Genomic DNA, 17,209 nt, shown 5'->3' with positions numbered 1-17,209 from the left:
ATCACTTCTAATAAGCAAGACATTAGTTCACCTTTATTTATATATGCTTGTATGACCACTACACAATTATGTGCTTGCTATTTTAATAGAAAGTCCATCATTGATTTTTCTCAAACATATTACTTTCTAGAAATATTTTCCTGTTTAGAATGACAGAATTAAGGAATAATAATAATTTATAAACATAGCAGTTCTCTTCTATTTATTTTTTTTTTTCTGACAGCATGGTACTTTATATCTTAAAAGAGATACTAAAAAGTTTTAAGCCAACACTTCAGTTTTCTTGGGAAGTATTAACAAATTATGGAATTACAGAAAACTAGAGTTGACGGAATTGGGGCAATGTCCAGTGTTTCCAGTTACAGCTGCCATCGGATAGGATAAAACCCTAACCAACTGACATCAGGCATATAACGAAAAATGATAGTGACATAAAAGTGGGTTCTCTTGGTCTGGCTCCTTTTTCTGTAATAACTAGCACTGGAAACCATTTTCTTTATTCATATCTGGATAGATATTTTCTTGAGTCTTATATGAAATTATAAGTTTAGTCAGGACTTCTTATTGTTCTCTCCCTTTTTAGCATAGATAATGAATCTTACAGTATATTACATTAAATTAAATTCAGTATGACAGTTTAAAATTATTACATGTCCCACATTCTGTTAGTTTAATATAGGGGAACATTGTGGAATATGAAAAACACTCCTGTGTTATGGGATGTTATTGGGATAGGGGAAGATAAGACACAGGCATGAATTCCCCTAAAATCAAGTGTCAGTGAGTGACACACAGTTTAGAAGTAAAAAGATAGAGACTGTAATCGCACTGAAACTTAAGAAATTGATGGAAGTCAGCCCAGTTGGGGATTAAAATAATTTTACTTTTATTTATTTATGATTACTTAATTTTGAATATTATGTAACATGAGCAATACTATTTAAATACATAAGGTATATAATTGAGACCCACATATATAAACCACATCTGGTCTCATATTAGTCAATATCTTCGGTGTGTAGTTTTATTACATGTCTTAGAATGACATTTTATATAGATATGTGGAAGTAAAGAGAAAACTGACTTTATGACAAACAGAACAACTTGGTAAATATTAGATGTAAAACTAAAGAAAACATGAGTGAGAGTCAATGTAAGAAGTAGTAAGGATGGAAGTGATGTATCAGGTAAGACAACAGTGGATAATTTGAATACTGAACAATTTTGTTTAACAATTTTTTTATTGACACTTGTCTTATGCTGCTATGACCTGAATGTTTCTGAATCTCAAATGTAATAGTAATTACAGAATATAACATGTCATTTAATAAACTAAATAAATTTTAGATAAAATATTTATAACTTCTTAAATCTCACAATTCTAAGAGTTATTTAGGTCCTTTTTTTAATATAAAAAAATGACTCAAAATATTTAAATAATGGCCCAGGTCAACTAAAAACTATAAGTACTGGAAGCCTAGTTCTAACCTAGGTCTAGAAAAAGAACTTGAGTGGGGAGTTGAAATTCTAGCATGTGTGTGACGTAGCAACACATATGCAAACTCTTTCAGTCTATGTTTCTTCATCTAAAAAATAACATGAGAACATTAACACTTAACTAAAGAAAAACATTTGAGAAATAAATGATAAAATATTATGGTAATCACTTGACATACACACCAGCTTCTCTTCTCTTTTCCCAGATGCTATCTACTGCTGTGTTGTTATTAATTGCCTTCCTCCTTTAATTCCTGTGTTATCCACCTAGATCTCAATACCCAAAAAAGTTATTGAAGCTCTGCATGTCTTATAACTCCCTATCAAAATATACTTGCTCACATGGTCCCTGGTTAAAATGGGTATTCTCTGCTATTGGTCTTTTTGAAAATGATGTTAAAATTATATTTTATAATAGTTTATACTGTACGATGTTGACTTCCAGGTGTTTCATTTCAGACATATTATTGAAATGATACATTTTATGAGAATAAATGGTAGATAGCAAGACATTAAGGATAGATAAACTGGGCAGAGTTCCTGAAATAATATCATAAATGGATGGTAAATTAAGTATCTTGCCTGTGCCTGGTGGAAGAGATCCCAAAGGGGAAGAGATAACTATTATTTATTTATTTCAAGAACATTGTTTGTTCAAAATGAACTGACTGTTTTAAAGGTGGATTGAATATCTTTGAGGAAACAAATTATTTTAGCTAAAGTAATTTAAATACTTACATAAACCCTCTTCAGTGAGGAAAAAACAAGATTATCTCAAATAAATCAAAACCCAAACCGACTACCATTGAGTTGATCCTGACTCAGAGTGACCATACAGGACAGAGGAGAACGGTCCTATATTGTTTTCAAGGCTGTGAATCTTTATGGAAGCAGACTGCCATATCTTTCTCCCACAGGTCGGCTGGTGGGTTGGAATTGTCAAACTTTTGACTGACTACCAGCTGAGCGCTTCAGTAACTGCACTACCAGGGCTCCTAGTATCCCAAATAAGAAGGTAAGTATGGAATGTTATATATTAATATTCAACTTTAGTCCTTTTTTTTTTTTTAGTTCATGATATAATTAATATTTACCACAGAGTAGTGAATGTGTTATTTTGCTAAAGCAGCTCCTTTGTATTTCTGAATCTATTAAATATAATTTACCTTAAACAGTGACTTTAAATAGTGATACTAAATTACTTTGAAACACTGGCAATTTGAAAAATTGCTATGTTTTGGTAAGAATGCTAAATAATACTATAGGAAAACTTCATTTCCAGCAAAGACTTTCTAGCAAATAAGCTTTATATTTATGTATTTTAGTTCTGATGATATTTCAATAAGATATGAAAGTAAAACAATCCTTGAAATAAATTTAAAACCATTGAGAAAACCAAGAAACATTTATTTTAGAGAAAATAAATGTTTTTAAAGTAAGAATTTATAAAATAATAAAGTTTTAAATTCATAATGTTTTTCAAATTAATTTCAGAGTTTCTGTTTCTAATATATATATAAAACTACAAACATAACTGAGGCTTAGCTAGATTGGGGACATTGACAGTGACTTGTATCTAACTGGAAGCCCTGATGGCACAGTGGATAAGAGCTCGGGCTGCTAACCAAAAAAAAAAAAAGGTTAGCAGTTGAACTCCACCAGCCACTCCTTAGAAACTCTATGGGGCAGTTCTACTCTGTCCTAGCTGAATCAGAATATTGTTAACCAAATTCAAACCCATGGTCTTCAAGTGGATTCTGACTCCTAAAGACCCTACAGTTAGGGTAGAACTGTCTCTTAGGGTTTCCAAGGCTGTAAATCTTTACGGAAGCTGACTGCCACCATCTTCCTTCCTCAGAGTGGCTGGTGGGTTTAAAACACTGACCTTTTGGTTAGCAACTGAGCGCTTAAGCACTGTGCAACCAGGACTCAGTCAGAATATTGCTCAGCATTCCTTAATCATTTGGACTTTTTCCAGGGAATTGGATGCTTAGATTTTAAATTAAAATATGATAGCCTTAGGCTTTATTTCCCTTAGTAAAAAGAACTCAAACATCTTCAAGAATGACGAGTAATATAGATAGACTTGGGAGAACACACAGAGTTAATTTCTGCACTTTCTACCCTGTCTTCTTGATCAAAACATAGGTGAATCTTACATATTTGATGTTATACATGGATAATTTCATCACTAAGAACTTGAGTTCGTATAATTAGAAATGCTATTTTATTTAGCACTCAAAGATATTTTATTCAAAACAATAATTACATTGTTTTTCATTAAATGCTGTCATTCATTATGTATGTCATTTATACATAAAGATTTGGCACTTTTGTCCTCTTGTGAGTCTTAATTCTTCTCTCCCTCTTAAGAGTAATGCTTTCATTTTAAAAACATCTGTTCCTTTGTTTTAGTTCAGAAACAAATCTTTTCTAGGATCTATGGAAAATAGTCACAGCCTTTACTTCTCAGATCATTTAGTATCAGAAGAAGAAAATGCATACAAAGACCATTACCTAATTGCAATTCTAAGTGTTGAGCAGTGATGGGTACTATAGGTGTTACAGTGTATAAAGTAGAAGTAATGATATAAACCCAAATATTGACAGAATTCATGGAGAAATAACAACTTAAGAGTTGATTTTCTTTGGAATTTTGTTACATTACAATAATTACTTTTAAGTCCCACTTCATTTCCACAATATTCCTGTGATACAAAAGGAAAATAAATTAGAGAGAGGGTATTGTTCATGTTGTAGAGCACAGCGAGTAAAATTCAGAAGAATAAATTAAAATTAGTTTTAATAGTAATAATTATAAATGGATGATAATAAATAACTGTTCATAACAATAATAATAGTTTTTTAATAAATGCCAAGACTTCTTCAGGTGTTTTACTTGTATTAAATAATTTAATTCATATAACATCACTGTATGTTGATATAGTTGCTAGCCATTTAAGAGCTGACCAAACTGTGACACAGGAAGATTAATTAACTTGCGTGAAGCCATCACATAGCTAGATGTTGTTGGAGCTATAATTCGAGTACATGTGGGAAATACTGTTCTTTAATGTGGACATGGAGCCCTGGCGGATCTGCAGTTAACCACTTCACTGCTAATAAAAGAGCCAGTGGTTCAAACCAACTGGCTGCTCATTGTAATAAAGACTTGGTGTTCTGCTTTCCCAAAAATTTACAGCCTTGGAAACTGTATGGGGCAGTTCAGTTTGCCCTATAGCATTGCTCTGACTTGGAATCTACTCCTCGGCAAGTTTTTTTTTTTTTTTAAACCGTGGCTCCATACTTCTCCTCTTCTTAGTGGATATGGTGTAAACATTAGGATGGAGAAGTTAAAATCAGGTGAGGCAAGAGGTACCTTGCCTCTTTCAAAATTTAAGGCAGCACTCATTTTCACGATTCTGCAAGTGCAATGATGGCCCTGAATGCCTCCTTAAATTTTGCACCTCAGGAGCTTCAATGACTAGTCCTTGTGCTGACGCTGATGAAGCGAATGGTGAGAACAATAATTACCAATAAATGAACTCAAAACCACTTTATCAAATACCTACTTAACTAGCCCATCTGTTAAATCCTAGGGCTACAGGCTTAAAGAACATACTATCATAATCATAACTATAGAGCCATAACTAAAAAATAAACAGTTTAAAATCGGTAGGTAGCCAATACCTTTTACCTATATTAACCCATTCAATTCTCAAAAACAAAGAAGTAAACTTTAAAAACTTTAAATAATTGCTTTAAATCACACAGATAATAAATCATAGACAGAAGTCAAACTCAAGTCCATTAAAAAAAAAAGAAAAAACACGTGCAGTCACAAAATGTATATGCAATTGCTGGAATTGCCCACACTTAGTTAATCTAAATATCCTTATATCTAAGGAAAAGTGAGTTCAGAAACAGTTATCTGAAGCGTTATTTTTTGAGTAACAACAAAAATAATAGCAAGTGTACACAGCACAATGGGTATAACATAACAGTGGATATCTTTCCTTCTCCTGTCCCACACACATACACACAGGTAACAAATACCCTCCATGCTATCCCTGTTTTTCCAGGGTGATTACATTTATTGTTTATATCTGAATCAATGTACCCAGGCTAAGTACCCTGAACAGAATCCTCTTATCTTACCCAGTTCATATCCTACCAAAAGATATTTGTTTTATTCCTCTATACAGAATGAAATATTCTTTCAGTTTTCTTTTAAACTACCTAATATGAATTATTTAATAGGAACTTATATGCTCAAAATGGTCAAATATGGAAGAATGAAGCATTGAAATAGGCAATTGAAAATGTATGTGAGAAGACACTTTATGATACAGTGTTTGAGAAGCGTGATGAGAAAATGCATAGAGAAGTACAATAGGATTGTCAAGACATGTAATTAATTTAAAGTGAGATTAGATGGCAAAGCTCATCTCCAGTAGTTGCCAATTGCTCTAATCCCTCTGCTGAGTCAGGTCTGGCTTAATTTATTCTGGTCTGTGCTCCAAAAGTACAGTGAAATGACCTTAAAATAAATTTGATGGGACTGTTCACTGTGATTTAACAGGGGGACCTGGAACATATATAAATAGTATCATTCTTAAAGTGCAAACAATAGCAGTGATCCTAAAATCCAATGCAGACACCTTAATACAGTTTAGAGAAGAGGCAAAGAGATACAGGAAGGTAAAGGAAATGCACATGTCAATTTACCTTTTCCACAGATGAATCATCAAGGAAAACCACCAGAAGAAAATCTAACTGAACTGATGGAATTTGTTCTCTTGGACTTTGCTGATATGCCCCATTTCCAGTGGTTTCTTTTTGGATTATTTTTTATCATCTATATCATTATCCTGATGAGCAATGGCACCATATTTCTAATAACAAAAATGGATCCTGCTCTCCAGAGCCCTATGTATTTTTTCCTGGCAAATTTTTCCTTCTTGGAAATCTGCTATGTATCAGCTATTCTCCCCAGAATGCTAATGAATCTAGGAACCCAGAGAAGAAGAATTTCCTTAGTTGCCTGTGCTACACAGATGTGTTTTTTCCTTATGTTTGGAGGGACAGAGTGTTTGCTCCTGGCAGTGATGGCCTACGACCGTTATGTGGCCATTTGTAACCCTCTGAATTATCCTCTAGTCATGAACCACAGAGTTTGTATCCAGTTGGTGACTGGGTCCTGGACCATTGGAATCCCAGTTATGGTAGGGCATACATATCAAATTTTCTCCCTGCCTTTTTGTGGATCAAACCAAATTAATCACTTCTTCTGTGACATTCCCCCAATACTCAAGCTAGCTTGTGGGGACATCTTTGTAAATGAGATGTTGGTCTACATAGTTGCTGTGTTATTTGGCATGGTTCCATTTCTGTTGATACTTGGCTCTTACAGTACAATCTTATCAGTCATCTTGAAGTTACCATCAGCCACAAGTCGAGCCAAAGCCTTTTCCACCTGCTCCTCTCATCTTACGGTTGTGGTGTTATTCTTTGGGTCAGTCATTATTACATACTTAACTTCCACCATCAGACTCTCAGAGGGAACTGACAAAGTGCTATCTCTTTTATATACTATCCTAACTCCTATGTTTAATCCCATGATATATAGTCTAAGGAATAAGGATGTCATAAAGGCACTGAGAAAATTGTTATGTAAATAATTCACTTCATTTAAAAATAAATTAAATTATAATAAAATTGATATCTTATGTAGTTTTAATCAAGTTTCAGTAAATGTATACCTTTAACTATACCTTTTTTTTATGGAATGAACTGTGTCCCCAAAAAATGTGTGTCAACTTGGGTAGGCCATAATTCCCAGTATAGTGTGATTGCCCACCGTTTTGTCTTATAAGTCAGAATTGACTAGAAGGCAAAATGTTTGTTTTGATGTTATTCCTATACATTGCAAATCTTACATCTGTAATGGTAATAAAGCAGGATTATAGGCAGTTATGTTAATGAGGCAGGACTCAATCTAAAACATTAGTTTGTATCTTGAGTCAATCACTTTTGAGATATAAAAGAGAAAAGTGAGCAGAGAGAAAGGGTCCACCTACCCAAGAATGAAGAAACCAGATGGAAGCCTGTCCTTTGTAACCTGGTCCCTGCACTAAGATTCTTTTACACCAAGGGAAGATTGGTGACAAAGACCTTCCCCCAAAGGCAACAGAGAGAGGAAGTTTCCCCTGGAACTGTCACACTGAATTTGGAATTCTGCCTCCTAGATTGTGAGTGAATAAATTTCTCTTTCTTAAGCTGTATTATACTTTTGGTGTTTCTGTTACAGCAGCACCTGATAAAAAAGACACCTTTTCTTTTCATGTGGTGAAAATTATTTCCAAGTTAAAAATTACTTGCAATGCTGTCAGAACTTTCTGCTCAAATTATTTAAGTAATATACTTGTTAAAAAATACATGTTAGCAGACAGCAAATCATTCCATTAGTAACTCTATAATTTCATTGTGCAATGTTCTCCCTCCTTAAGAACTTCTGTTTGGGCGGATTTAATTTAGTTGGTTATAATGTATAATCTGTTATATCACTTAGTGTAAATGATATCATTCATTTCCATGAGTATCCATACAGTTGTGACATCCATTTTAAAAACCAGGTTTACAATATGCATTAATTAAAACTATACAGCATTGCCATGGTATCCACTGGTGATAGGTTCCAGGACTCCCAAGAATACTAAAATTTGTGGATGCTCAAGTGCTTTATATAAAATAGCACAATATTTGCATATAACTTATGCACAACCTTCCCTATAAATCATCTCCAGGTTACTCATAATATCTAATACGAAGTAAATGCTGTGTAAATAGTTGCTATACACTATTGTTTAGGGAATAGTGACAAGACACGAGGTAAACAACACTCAAACAAAGAGTGTTCCTAAACAAAATGTTGGCCGTTTGAATCTACCAGCTGCCCCTTGGAAAACATATGAGGCAGTTCTACTCTGCCCTTTAGGGTCACTGAGAGTCGGAATTGACTTGATGGCAATGGGTTTGGACTTTAGGTTTTCACCTGTGTTCTATTTCTAGACTTGGGTTTGAGTTAGGTCCTCATCACTTTAGTTTTTGTTTGACATGGAAAATTATTTTAATATTTCAAAGTCAATTCTTATATTTGACTCTCTCTATATAGGCATAAATATATAAACTTATGTAGGGTTGCTATGAGTTGGAGTCAACAGCGATGGGTATATATATATTCTTTTTTTCTTTTGTGTGTGAAAATTAATACATTGTGTAGAGCACACCTACCTCTGATTTAGTTTATCATATGACATTGTATATCTGTAATTATGATCACATTTGCGATTAAGGAATTTCCTTAACATCTCTTATCTACAGCCTTAGGAACAAAGATATCATGGAGACAATTAGGAAGTTAATTAATCATCACCAAACTATTTTCACACTGAACATGATCCAAATAAGTGCTTGTTCATTTATGCTCTGTTGCAAAAAAAAAAAAAAATCATATATATTGTTCTCTCTTTTGAGCATGATTTAAGTCAGTTGTTATTGTTGGTGTTAGCTGTCATGGAATCATAGCCTGACTCACGATGAATCAATGTGTTACGGAGTAGAACTACTCTCTATAAGGTCTTATTGGCGATGATCTTTACAGAAGTAGATAGGCAGGCCTTTTCTGCGGAGCCGCCGAGTGCCAACTTTTCCACTAGCAGCTGATTGGAAACTGCTTATGCTATCCAGGTTCCTCCTTAAATCAATTTAACATTGCCTATTCTATGATTTTCAGTCTTTTGCATGCTTTACAATCGTCTCTGGCTTAATACAGAAATGATGCATTTGATTCACTTGCTCTCAGGTGGTGTCAGAAAAAATACATTTTAAAAAATTCCCATTGGAAACTATCTCACTCAGGATGGAGGAGCAGAAGTCTATATTTAGGGGCTCAATACCTATTATTGTTTGACTTTAAGTTATGGTTAATAATAAAAGAACTGAACATGTTGTAACTGCCTTTACTGTATCCTTGCAACAAACACTTTTGATTCAGGAATTGTATAATTTCTTACTTCCCCTTAACTTTATTTCAAGTACTGGAAAAGTTGAGGTTTGCATTATGAAAATGTTATCATGTTCTTAATGAGGAAAATGTTAAAAAATATTAGCTACTATCTATATGTATCCTCATTTTTTGAGTATAAATATAATATAGTTCAATTAAGTATTGAAAATAATACTGTATATCTAGAAAAATTCTGTTTACTTCTTCAAATCTTATATCCAAAACTCAGAGATATCAAAATCAAGATTAATACAATATACCTTTTGATGATTTATTCTCACCCATAAACTGATTCCTCCCATCAGTCTTCTTCATATCAATAAATGATTTCCATATGTGCTCGATTGCACAAACAAAGGTATAAAAGTTACTTGTTATTCTGCTACCTGTCACACGTATCTCTAGGTATCTCCAAAACACAGCCACTTTTACATGTGTTTTCTCTTTAAGCAATCATTGTCAATGGGAACCTCACTTGCAGTGTAAACTTTCACCAAAAATTCAAAAAAACATTATTTATGTATATATATTGACAATTAATTTAAAAAAATTTAAATACCCATGTAACTCCCAAGTAGATTGATTCATAGAACATCACCATCACTATAGAAGTCAATTACCAAGACTTTCCTGATCACACCACCATTCCGTCCCAGCAATAAGCACAAAAAAAGCACAAGTTTGACTTTTATTATAACAACGTACTTGCTTTTCTTGGCAAGTCCCAAATACCTGGGTCAGCATCAGGGCATGATGAACCCAAGATCCATAGGTCAGTCCACAGCATGCTGGCTCACAGCTGCAAAGGCCTACCATCCAAGACCGGCAGGTGAGGTGGCAGGCTGCTGCAGGCCCAAATCCCAAGAATTGGAGGTCAGATGATGATGAGCCAAATACTGGATCCAGGGCCAGTGAGCTTTGCCAGAAAGTCCAGATATACTGTATACATGTAACAACCTAAGAAAACTCCCTTTTAATTGATTGGCTACTTACAGCAGATCCCATCATGGAAGTGATCACAATATATCAGATCTCATCATGGTGGTGATTACATCATTATATGACTGCCAAACTACTCCATAATTGCCAAGACACTGAGAATCATGTCACAGCCAAGTTGGCGCACAATCTTAAAGATCACACTACCTAATTGTCATTCAGATATGAAGTCTTAAAGGAGTATTTTATAACAATAGACCGACTATTGTCCTAGAATCTTCCCTCTCATCTCAGCTGGAATTATACCAGATTCTTATTTTCTACTAAATGAAGTTTAATAGGATTCACACCTTAAAAGAGGGTTCACAGAAGGAATGATGTTGGACAAATATGGTAGAATGCTTCAGGGAAAAGAAAAAGTCACTTTGTTGGGATTAATCTTGGGGCAAAAAAAAAAAAAAAAAGCTTTTGTACTAGATTTAATATATCCAAAAGCCAGTTCTCAGTTTGCCCAGGTAGCCTTGAAGAAATAAATTATATATTACATGATTTGTAGGTAAAGATATTCTTTGTTTCCAGAATATTTATTACAAATCTTACAGAGGCCAGCTCCAGAATTTGGATCAAGGCACACATTTCAGAGGACAAAATACACAAAAACTTCAGGAAAATGTGACAGGAGCTTAGTCTAACAGGAATAGAGGACCCATACAAAGCAGTCATAATAGATAAGGGGTGAACTGGATTTGAGTCAGTTTTGGATGGCCTCCTGAGGTATCATTCAGTTAAGGGTAATCCAGGACCCTATTCAAGTCTAAGAAATAAAACTTTCTGCACACTCTATTCCATTGAGAGGCTGCCGAGGAAGAATACTCTGGGTAGAGTGGGAGATATCTGGGAAAACAAATAAATAAACCAAATCAGAGAGTGCCAAAGAGATTTGTTTAATTAGAAATTTAACTGTGTCATGTGGAAGAGATCCCAGGAGTAGAGATAATGTACATGAAGAGCACTCCATGTTCAAAATGAACAAAGAGTTTTAAAGGTAAGTTAAACACCATTGATGAAACAAGTTATTTCAGCCAAAGAATTTAAATACTTAAATACGTAAGCCCTCTTCAGTGAGGAAGAAAGAAGATTATCACACAAACCAAAACACTAACCCACAGAGGTCAAGTAGATTCTGCCCCACAACGACCCTTCAGGACAGAGTAGAACTGCCTCATCAGGTCTCCAGGCCTATAAATCTTTACGGAAGCTGACAGCCACAACTTTCTCCCATGGATCAGATGGTGGGTTCTAACGGCTGACCTCTTGGGTAGAGAGCCGAGCCCTTTAACCACTCTTATTTTTGAAATTAAAGAAGGTAAATATGAAATGTTTTTTTAATATTCAACTTTAGTTCACGATATTATTAAAATTAATATTTAATATAGAGTAGCAAATATGCTACTTTACTAAAGTAGCTCCTTTATATCTCTGACTCTGGTAAATACAACTTACTTTAAACAGTGAATTTAAATAGTGAAGTTAGATTACTTTGAAACACTGAAAGTTTGAAAAATTGCTATGTTTTTGTAAGAATACTAAGTGATATCACAGGGAAACTTCAATTCCAGAAAAGACTTTGCAGTGAATAAACATTATATTAATGTATTTTAGTTCTGATGATACTTTAATAAGATATTTAAAGTAAACAGTCCAGGAAATAAATTTGCAACAATTGAGGAATCCAAAAAACATTTATTTTGAAGAAAATAATATATTTATGTTAAAAAATTTATTAAGCAATGTAAATTTTTAAGGTTATATTGTTTTTAAAATTAGTTTCAGGGTATGTTTCTAATTTGTATTAAAACTACAAACATAACTTAGGTTTAGGGAAGACTGGGGATGCTGACAGTGATAAATATCTGTCTAAATCAGGATATTATTAACCAAAGCCAAACCCATTGACTTCAAGTGGAATCAAACTCATAACGACCATATAGGTTAGAGTAGAACTGCCTCAATGGTTTCCAAGGCAGTAAACCTTTATGGAGGCCAAGTGGCTGGTGAATTTGAACCACTGACATTTTGGTTAGCAGCCAAGCACTTAAGCACTGTGCCACCAGGACTCCGTCAGAGTACTGTTATGCATTCCTTAATCATTTCTATTTTTTCTGGGGAATGGATGCTTAGATTTTGAATAAAAATATGATAACATTGAGTTTTATTTCCCTTAAATGAGAACTTAAATATTTCCCAGAAAGAATAGTAATACAGATAGTTTTGGGAGAACACACAGGGTAAATCACTGCTCTCTCTACCCCGTCCTCTTAAGAAAAACACAGACAAATCTTATGTATTTGGTGTTATACATGGGTGATTTTATCACCAAAGAGCTGAGTTTGTACAATTAGAAATGCTATTTCATTTAGCACTCAAAGTCATTTTATTCAATTAACAAGAATTAAATTACTTTTTATTAAATGCTGTCATTCATAAAATAATGCATACATATTTGACTCTTGCCCTCTTGTGAGTCTTAATTCTTCTCTCCCTCTTCAGAATGATGATTTCCTTTTAATAATGCCTATTTTTTTATTCTTTATTTCAGTTCATAAACAAATCCTGAGTAACGTATTAGACGTACACCCATTTTCTAGGATCATTTAAAGTGGGAAAATAGTCACAGCCTTTACCTGTCAGATCGTTGAGTATCAGTAAAAGAAAACGCATACAAAGGCTATTACCATAATTGCAATTCTAAGTGCTGAGCAGTGATGGGTACTATAGGTGTTACTGTCCACAAACTAGAGATAATGCTATAAACCCAAATATTAGCAGAGAAATCATGGAAAAACTGCAACTTGAGAGCTGAATGTTTTTTGAAGTTTCATTACACTTTCATAATTAATTTAAGATCTCACTTCATTCCCACAATACAAAAAGAAAATAAACTAGAGTATTGTTTACATTGTATAGCATAATAAGTAACATTCAGAAGAATAAATTACAATTAGTTTTAATAATAATAATAAATAGATGATAATTGATAACAATAATAATAGCCTTTTATTAATGTCAGGACTTCTTCAAGGTATTTTACTTATATTAAATGATTTAGTTTATGTAACAACACTAAATGTGGGTATAGTTGCTAGCCATTTAACAGCTGAAAAAACTGTGAAGCAGCAAGATTAATTAACTTGCATGAAGTCATCACACAGCTAGATGTTGTTGGAGCTATAATTCAATTCCAGTCCATCTGGGAAACACTGTTCTTTAATCATGGGCATGGAGACCTGGTGGCTCGGTGGTTAAGTGCTCTGCTGCTAATCAAAATGCCAGTGGTTCAAACCAAACTGCTGCCCCTTGGAATAAAGTTGTGGCAGTCTGCTTCCCTAAAGATTTATGTCCTGGCTATGACTCAGAATTGACTCCTTGGCAATGGCTTTGGGTTTTTTTTTTTTTTTTTTTTTAACCATGGCACCATATTCTGCTTTATTTAGGGAACAAGGTGCAAACCCATCAGGATGGAGACATGAAAATCAGGGTGAGCCAAAAGGCATCTTGACTCTTGTAAAATCTAAGGAGGCACTCACTGTCAGGATTGTGCAAGTGCAAAGATGGCCCTGAAAGCCTCTTTACATTTTACATCTTAGGAGCTTCACTGACCAGTCTTTGTCCTGACTCTGATGCAAGGGGATGGTGGGAACAACAATTGCCAACAATGGCTCAAAACCACTCTGTCAAATACCTTCTTAACTAGGCAGTCTGTTAAATCCTAGGGCTACAGGTTTAAATAACATACTATCATAATCATAATTATACAACATAACTAAAAAAGTAAATAGTTTAAAATTGGTAGGTAGGGAATAGATCTTACCAATATTATCTCATTTAATTCTCACAAAGAAGTAAACCTTAGAAAATTTAAATAATTGCCTAATATCACGTGGATAATAAATCATGCAAATAGGAGTCAAACTCAAGTCCACTTAAAAAATTAAAAAAAGATACTGACTTGCAGTCATAAAACCTGTGTGCCTCACTTAGTGGGCCTCAATATTTTTATATCTAAAGAAAAATGAGTTTAGAAACAGTTAACTAAAGTGTTATTTTTTGAGTAACAACAAAAATAATGGCGGGTGTACACAGCATAATGGGTATAAATAACATAACAGCCAATGTCTTTCCTCCTCCTGTCCCACACACGTAAACACAGGGAAAAAATACTCTCCATGTTACCCCTGTTTTTCCAGGGTGACTACATTCATTGTTTTTATCTGAATCTGTGTACCCAGGCTACTTTCCCCGAAAAAAACAATCCTCTTACCTACCTAATATACTACCAAAAGATACTTGTTTTATTCCCCTATGCAAAATGAGATATTCTCTCAATTTTCTTTCAAAGCGATTTAATATGAAGTGTGTAATAGGAACCTCTATGCTTAAAGTCGTCAAGTGATGGGAGAGTGAAGCATTCATTGACATAGACAGTTGAAAACGTATGTGAGAAGACAGTTTATGGTATAGTGTTTGAGAAGCTTGACTGAGAGAATGCATACGGAAGTACAATAGGATTGTCAAGACATGTAATTAAAGTGCGATTAGATGGCAAAGCTGAGAGTTCATCTCCAGCAGTTGTCAATTGCTCCAAGGCCTGTGTTGAGGCAGGTATAGCTTGGTCTATCCGGGGCTGTACTTGGAAAGTATAGTAAAATGACCTTAGAATAATTTTGAGGGGACTGTTTACTGTGATTTAACAGGAGGACCTGGGATATACATAAATAGTATCATTCTTAAAGGGTAAACAATAGCAGTGATCATACAATCCAATCCAGCCACCTCAAAACAGTTTAGGGAAGAGGCAAAGAGATACAAGAAGATAAAGGAAATGCACATGTAAATTTACATTTTCCACAGATGAATCATCAAGGAAAACCACCAGAAGACAACCTAACAGAACTGATGGCATTTGTTCTCTTGGGCTTTGCTGACATGCCCCATCTCCAGTGGTTTCTTTTTGGATTATTTTTAATCATCTGTATCATTATTCTGATGAGCAATGGCACCGTATTTCTAATAACAAAAATGGATCCTGCTCTCCAGAGCCCTATGTATTTTTTCCTGGCAAATTTTTCCTTTTTGGAAATCTGCTACTTATCGGCTATTCTCCCCAGAATGCTGATGAATCTAGGAACCCAGAGAAGAAGAATTTCCTCAGTTGCCTGTGCTACACAGATGTGCTTTGTCCTCATGTTTGGAGGTTCAGAGTGTTTGCTCCTGGCAGTGATGGCCTATGACCGCTATGTGGCCATTTGTAACCCTCTGCGCTATCCATTAGTCATGAACCACAGGGTCTGCATTCAGTTGGTGACTGGGTCCAGGACCATTGGAATCCCAGTTATGATAGGGCAGACATATCAGATTTTCTCTCTGCCTTTTTGTGGATCTAACCAAATCAACCACTTCTTCTGTGATACTCCCCCAATACTCAATCTGGCTTGTGGGGACACCTTTGTAAATGAGATGTTGGTCTACATAGTTACTGTGTTATTTGTCATGGTTCCCTTCCTGTTGATTCTTGGCTCCTACAGTAAAATCATCTCCATCATCCTGAAGTTACCATCAGCCACAAGTCAAGCCAAAGCCTTCTCTACTTGTTCATCCCATCTTATGGTTGTGATAATTTTCTTTGGATCAGGCATTACTACATACTTAAGACCCAACACTAGACACTCAGAAGGAACTGACAAAGTTTTATCTCTTTTCTACACTATCCTAACTCCTACGTTTAATCCCATGATATATAGTCTAAGGAACAAGGATGTCATAATGGCACTGAGAAAATTACTATGTAAACAATTCATTTTATTAAAGAATGAGTTAAATGTATAAGAATTGCTTTCTTACATATTTTTAATCAAATTTCAGCAGATGTATACTTTTACTTATAACTTGTATTATGGATGGATTGAGTCCTCCCAAAATGTCTGTCAACTTGGCTAGGCCATGATTCCCAGCATTGTGTGACTGCCCACCATTTTGTAATATGAGTCGGAAGGGTCTACGAGGCAATGGGTTTGTTTTGGTGATTTTCCTTTGTTTTGTAAATGCTACATTGATGATGTTAATGAGGCAGGGTTATGTCCATGATGCAGGACTCAGTCTACAACATTAGGTTTTATCTTGAGTCAATTTCTTTTGAGATATAAGAGAGAGAAACGAACAGAGAGACGGGGGCCTCCTACCACCAAGAATGATGAACCAGAATGGGAGCGTGTTCTTTGGACCCGGGTTTCCTGAGCTGAGAAGCTCCTAGACCAGGGGGAGATTGATGAAAAAGACCTTCCTCCCAAGCCAACAAAAAGAAATGCTTCCCCTAGAGCCCTCACCTTGAATTCTAGCCTCCTAGACTGTGAGAATAAATGTATCTTTCTTAACCAATATACTTGTGGTATTTCTGTTAGAGAAGCACCAGATTCCTAAGGCACCTTGTCTCGTCATACAATTATTTCCAAATTTAAAATCACTTTTAATATTGTCAGAACTTTCTGCTCAAATTATATAAGTGATATATATATCAGCAAATAGTAAATCATTCCTGTAGTAATTATATAATTTTGTCATGCAATGTGCAATGTGTTCAATAGAACTTTTACTTGGGCTGATTTAATTTAGTCAACTTATACCATTTAGTTTAAACCAAGTCATTCA

The 17,209-nt window shown here is 34.7% G+C and overlaps 2 protein-coding genes across 2 annotated transcripts; both read left to right on the top strand.

The window, feature by feature from the left end:
- Positions 1-5,508: 5,508 nt before the first annotated feature.
- Positions 5,509-7,277, top strand: LOC100675439 (olfactory receptor 10AG1-like). Its single transcript, XM_003422962.4, has one exon. The coding sequence runs from the start codon at positions 6,237-6,239 to the stop codon at positions 7,176-7,178; it is 942 nt and encodes a 313-aa protein (XP_003423010.3). The 5' UTR covers positions 5,509-6,236; the 3' UTR covers positions 7,179-7,277.
- A 7,374-nt stretch (positions 7,278-14,651) lies between these two features.
- LOC100675722 (olfactory receptor 10AG1-like) lies at positions 14,652-16,500 on the top strand. Its single transcript, XM_003422963.4, has one exon. The coding sequence runs from the start codon at positions 15,416-15,418 to the stop codon at positions 16,388-16,390; it is 975 nt and encodes a 324-aa protein (XP_003423011.3). The 5' UTR covers positions 14,652-15,415; the 3' UTR covers positions 16,391-16,500.
- Positions 16,501-17,209: the final 709 nt, after the last annotated feature.

This window comes from Loxodonta africana, chromosome 7 (genome assembly GCF_030014295.1).
Source record: "Loxodonta africana isolate mLoxAfr1 chromosome 7, mLoxAfr1.hap2, whole genome shotgun sequence".
In the NCBI taxonomy this organism is placed as follows: domain Eukaryota; kingdom Metazoa; phylum Chordata; class Mammalia; order Proboscidea; family Elephantidae; genus Loxodonta; species Loxodonta africana.
The sequence above is the reverse complement of the archived record's forward strand: the minus strand, read 5'-3'. Positions and strand labels throughout refer to the sequence as shown.

Coding starts and splice junctions, on each gene's coding strand:
- LOC100675439 (XM_003422962.4), top strand. CDS start 6,237: ATGAATCATCAAGGAAAACCACCAGAAGAAAATCTAACTGAACTGATG.
- LOC100675722 (XM_003422963.4), top strand. CDS start 15,416: ATGAATCATCAAGGAAAACCACCAGAAGACAACCTAACAGAACTGATG.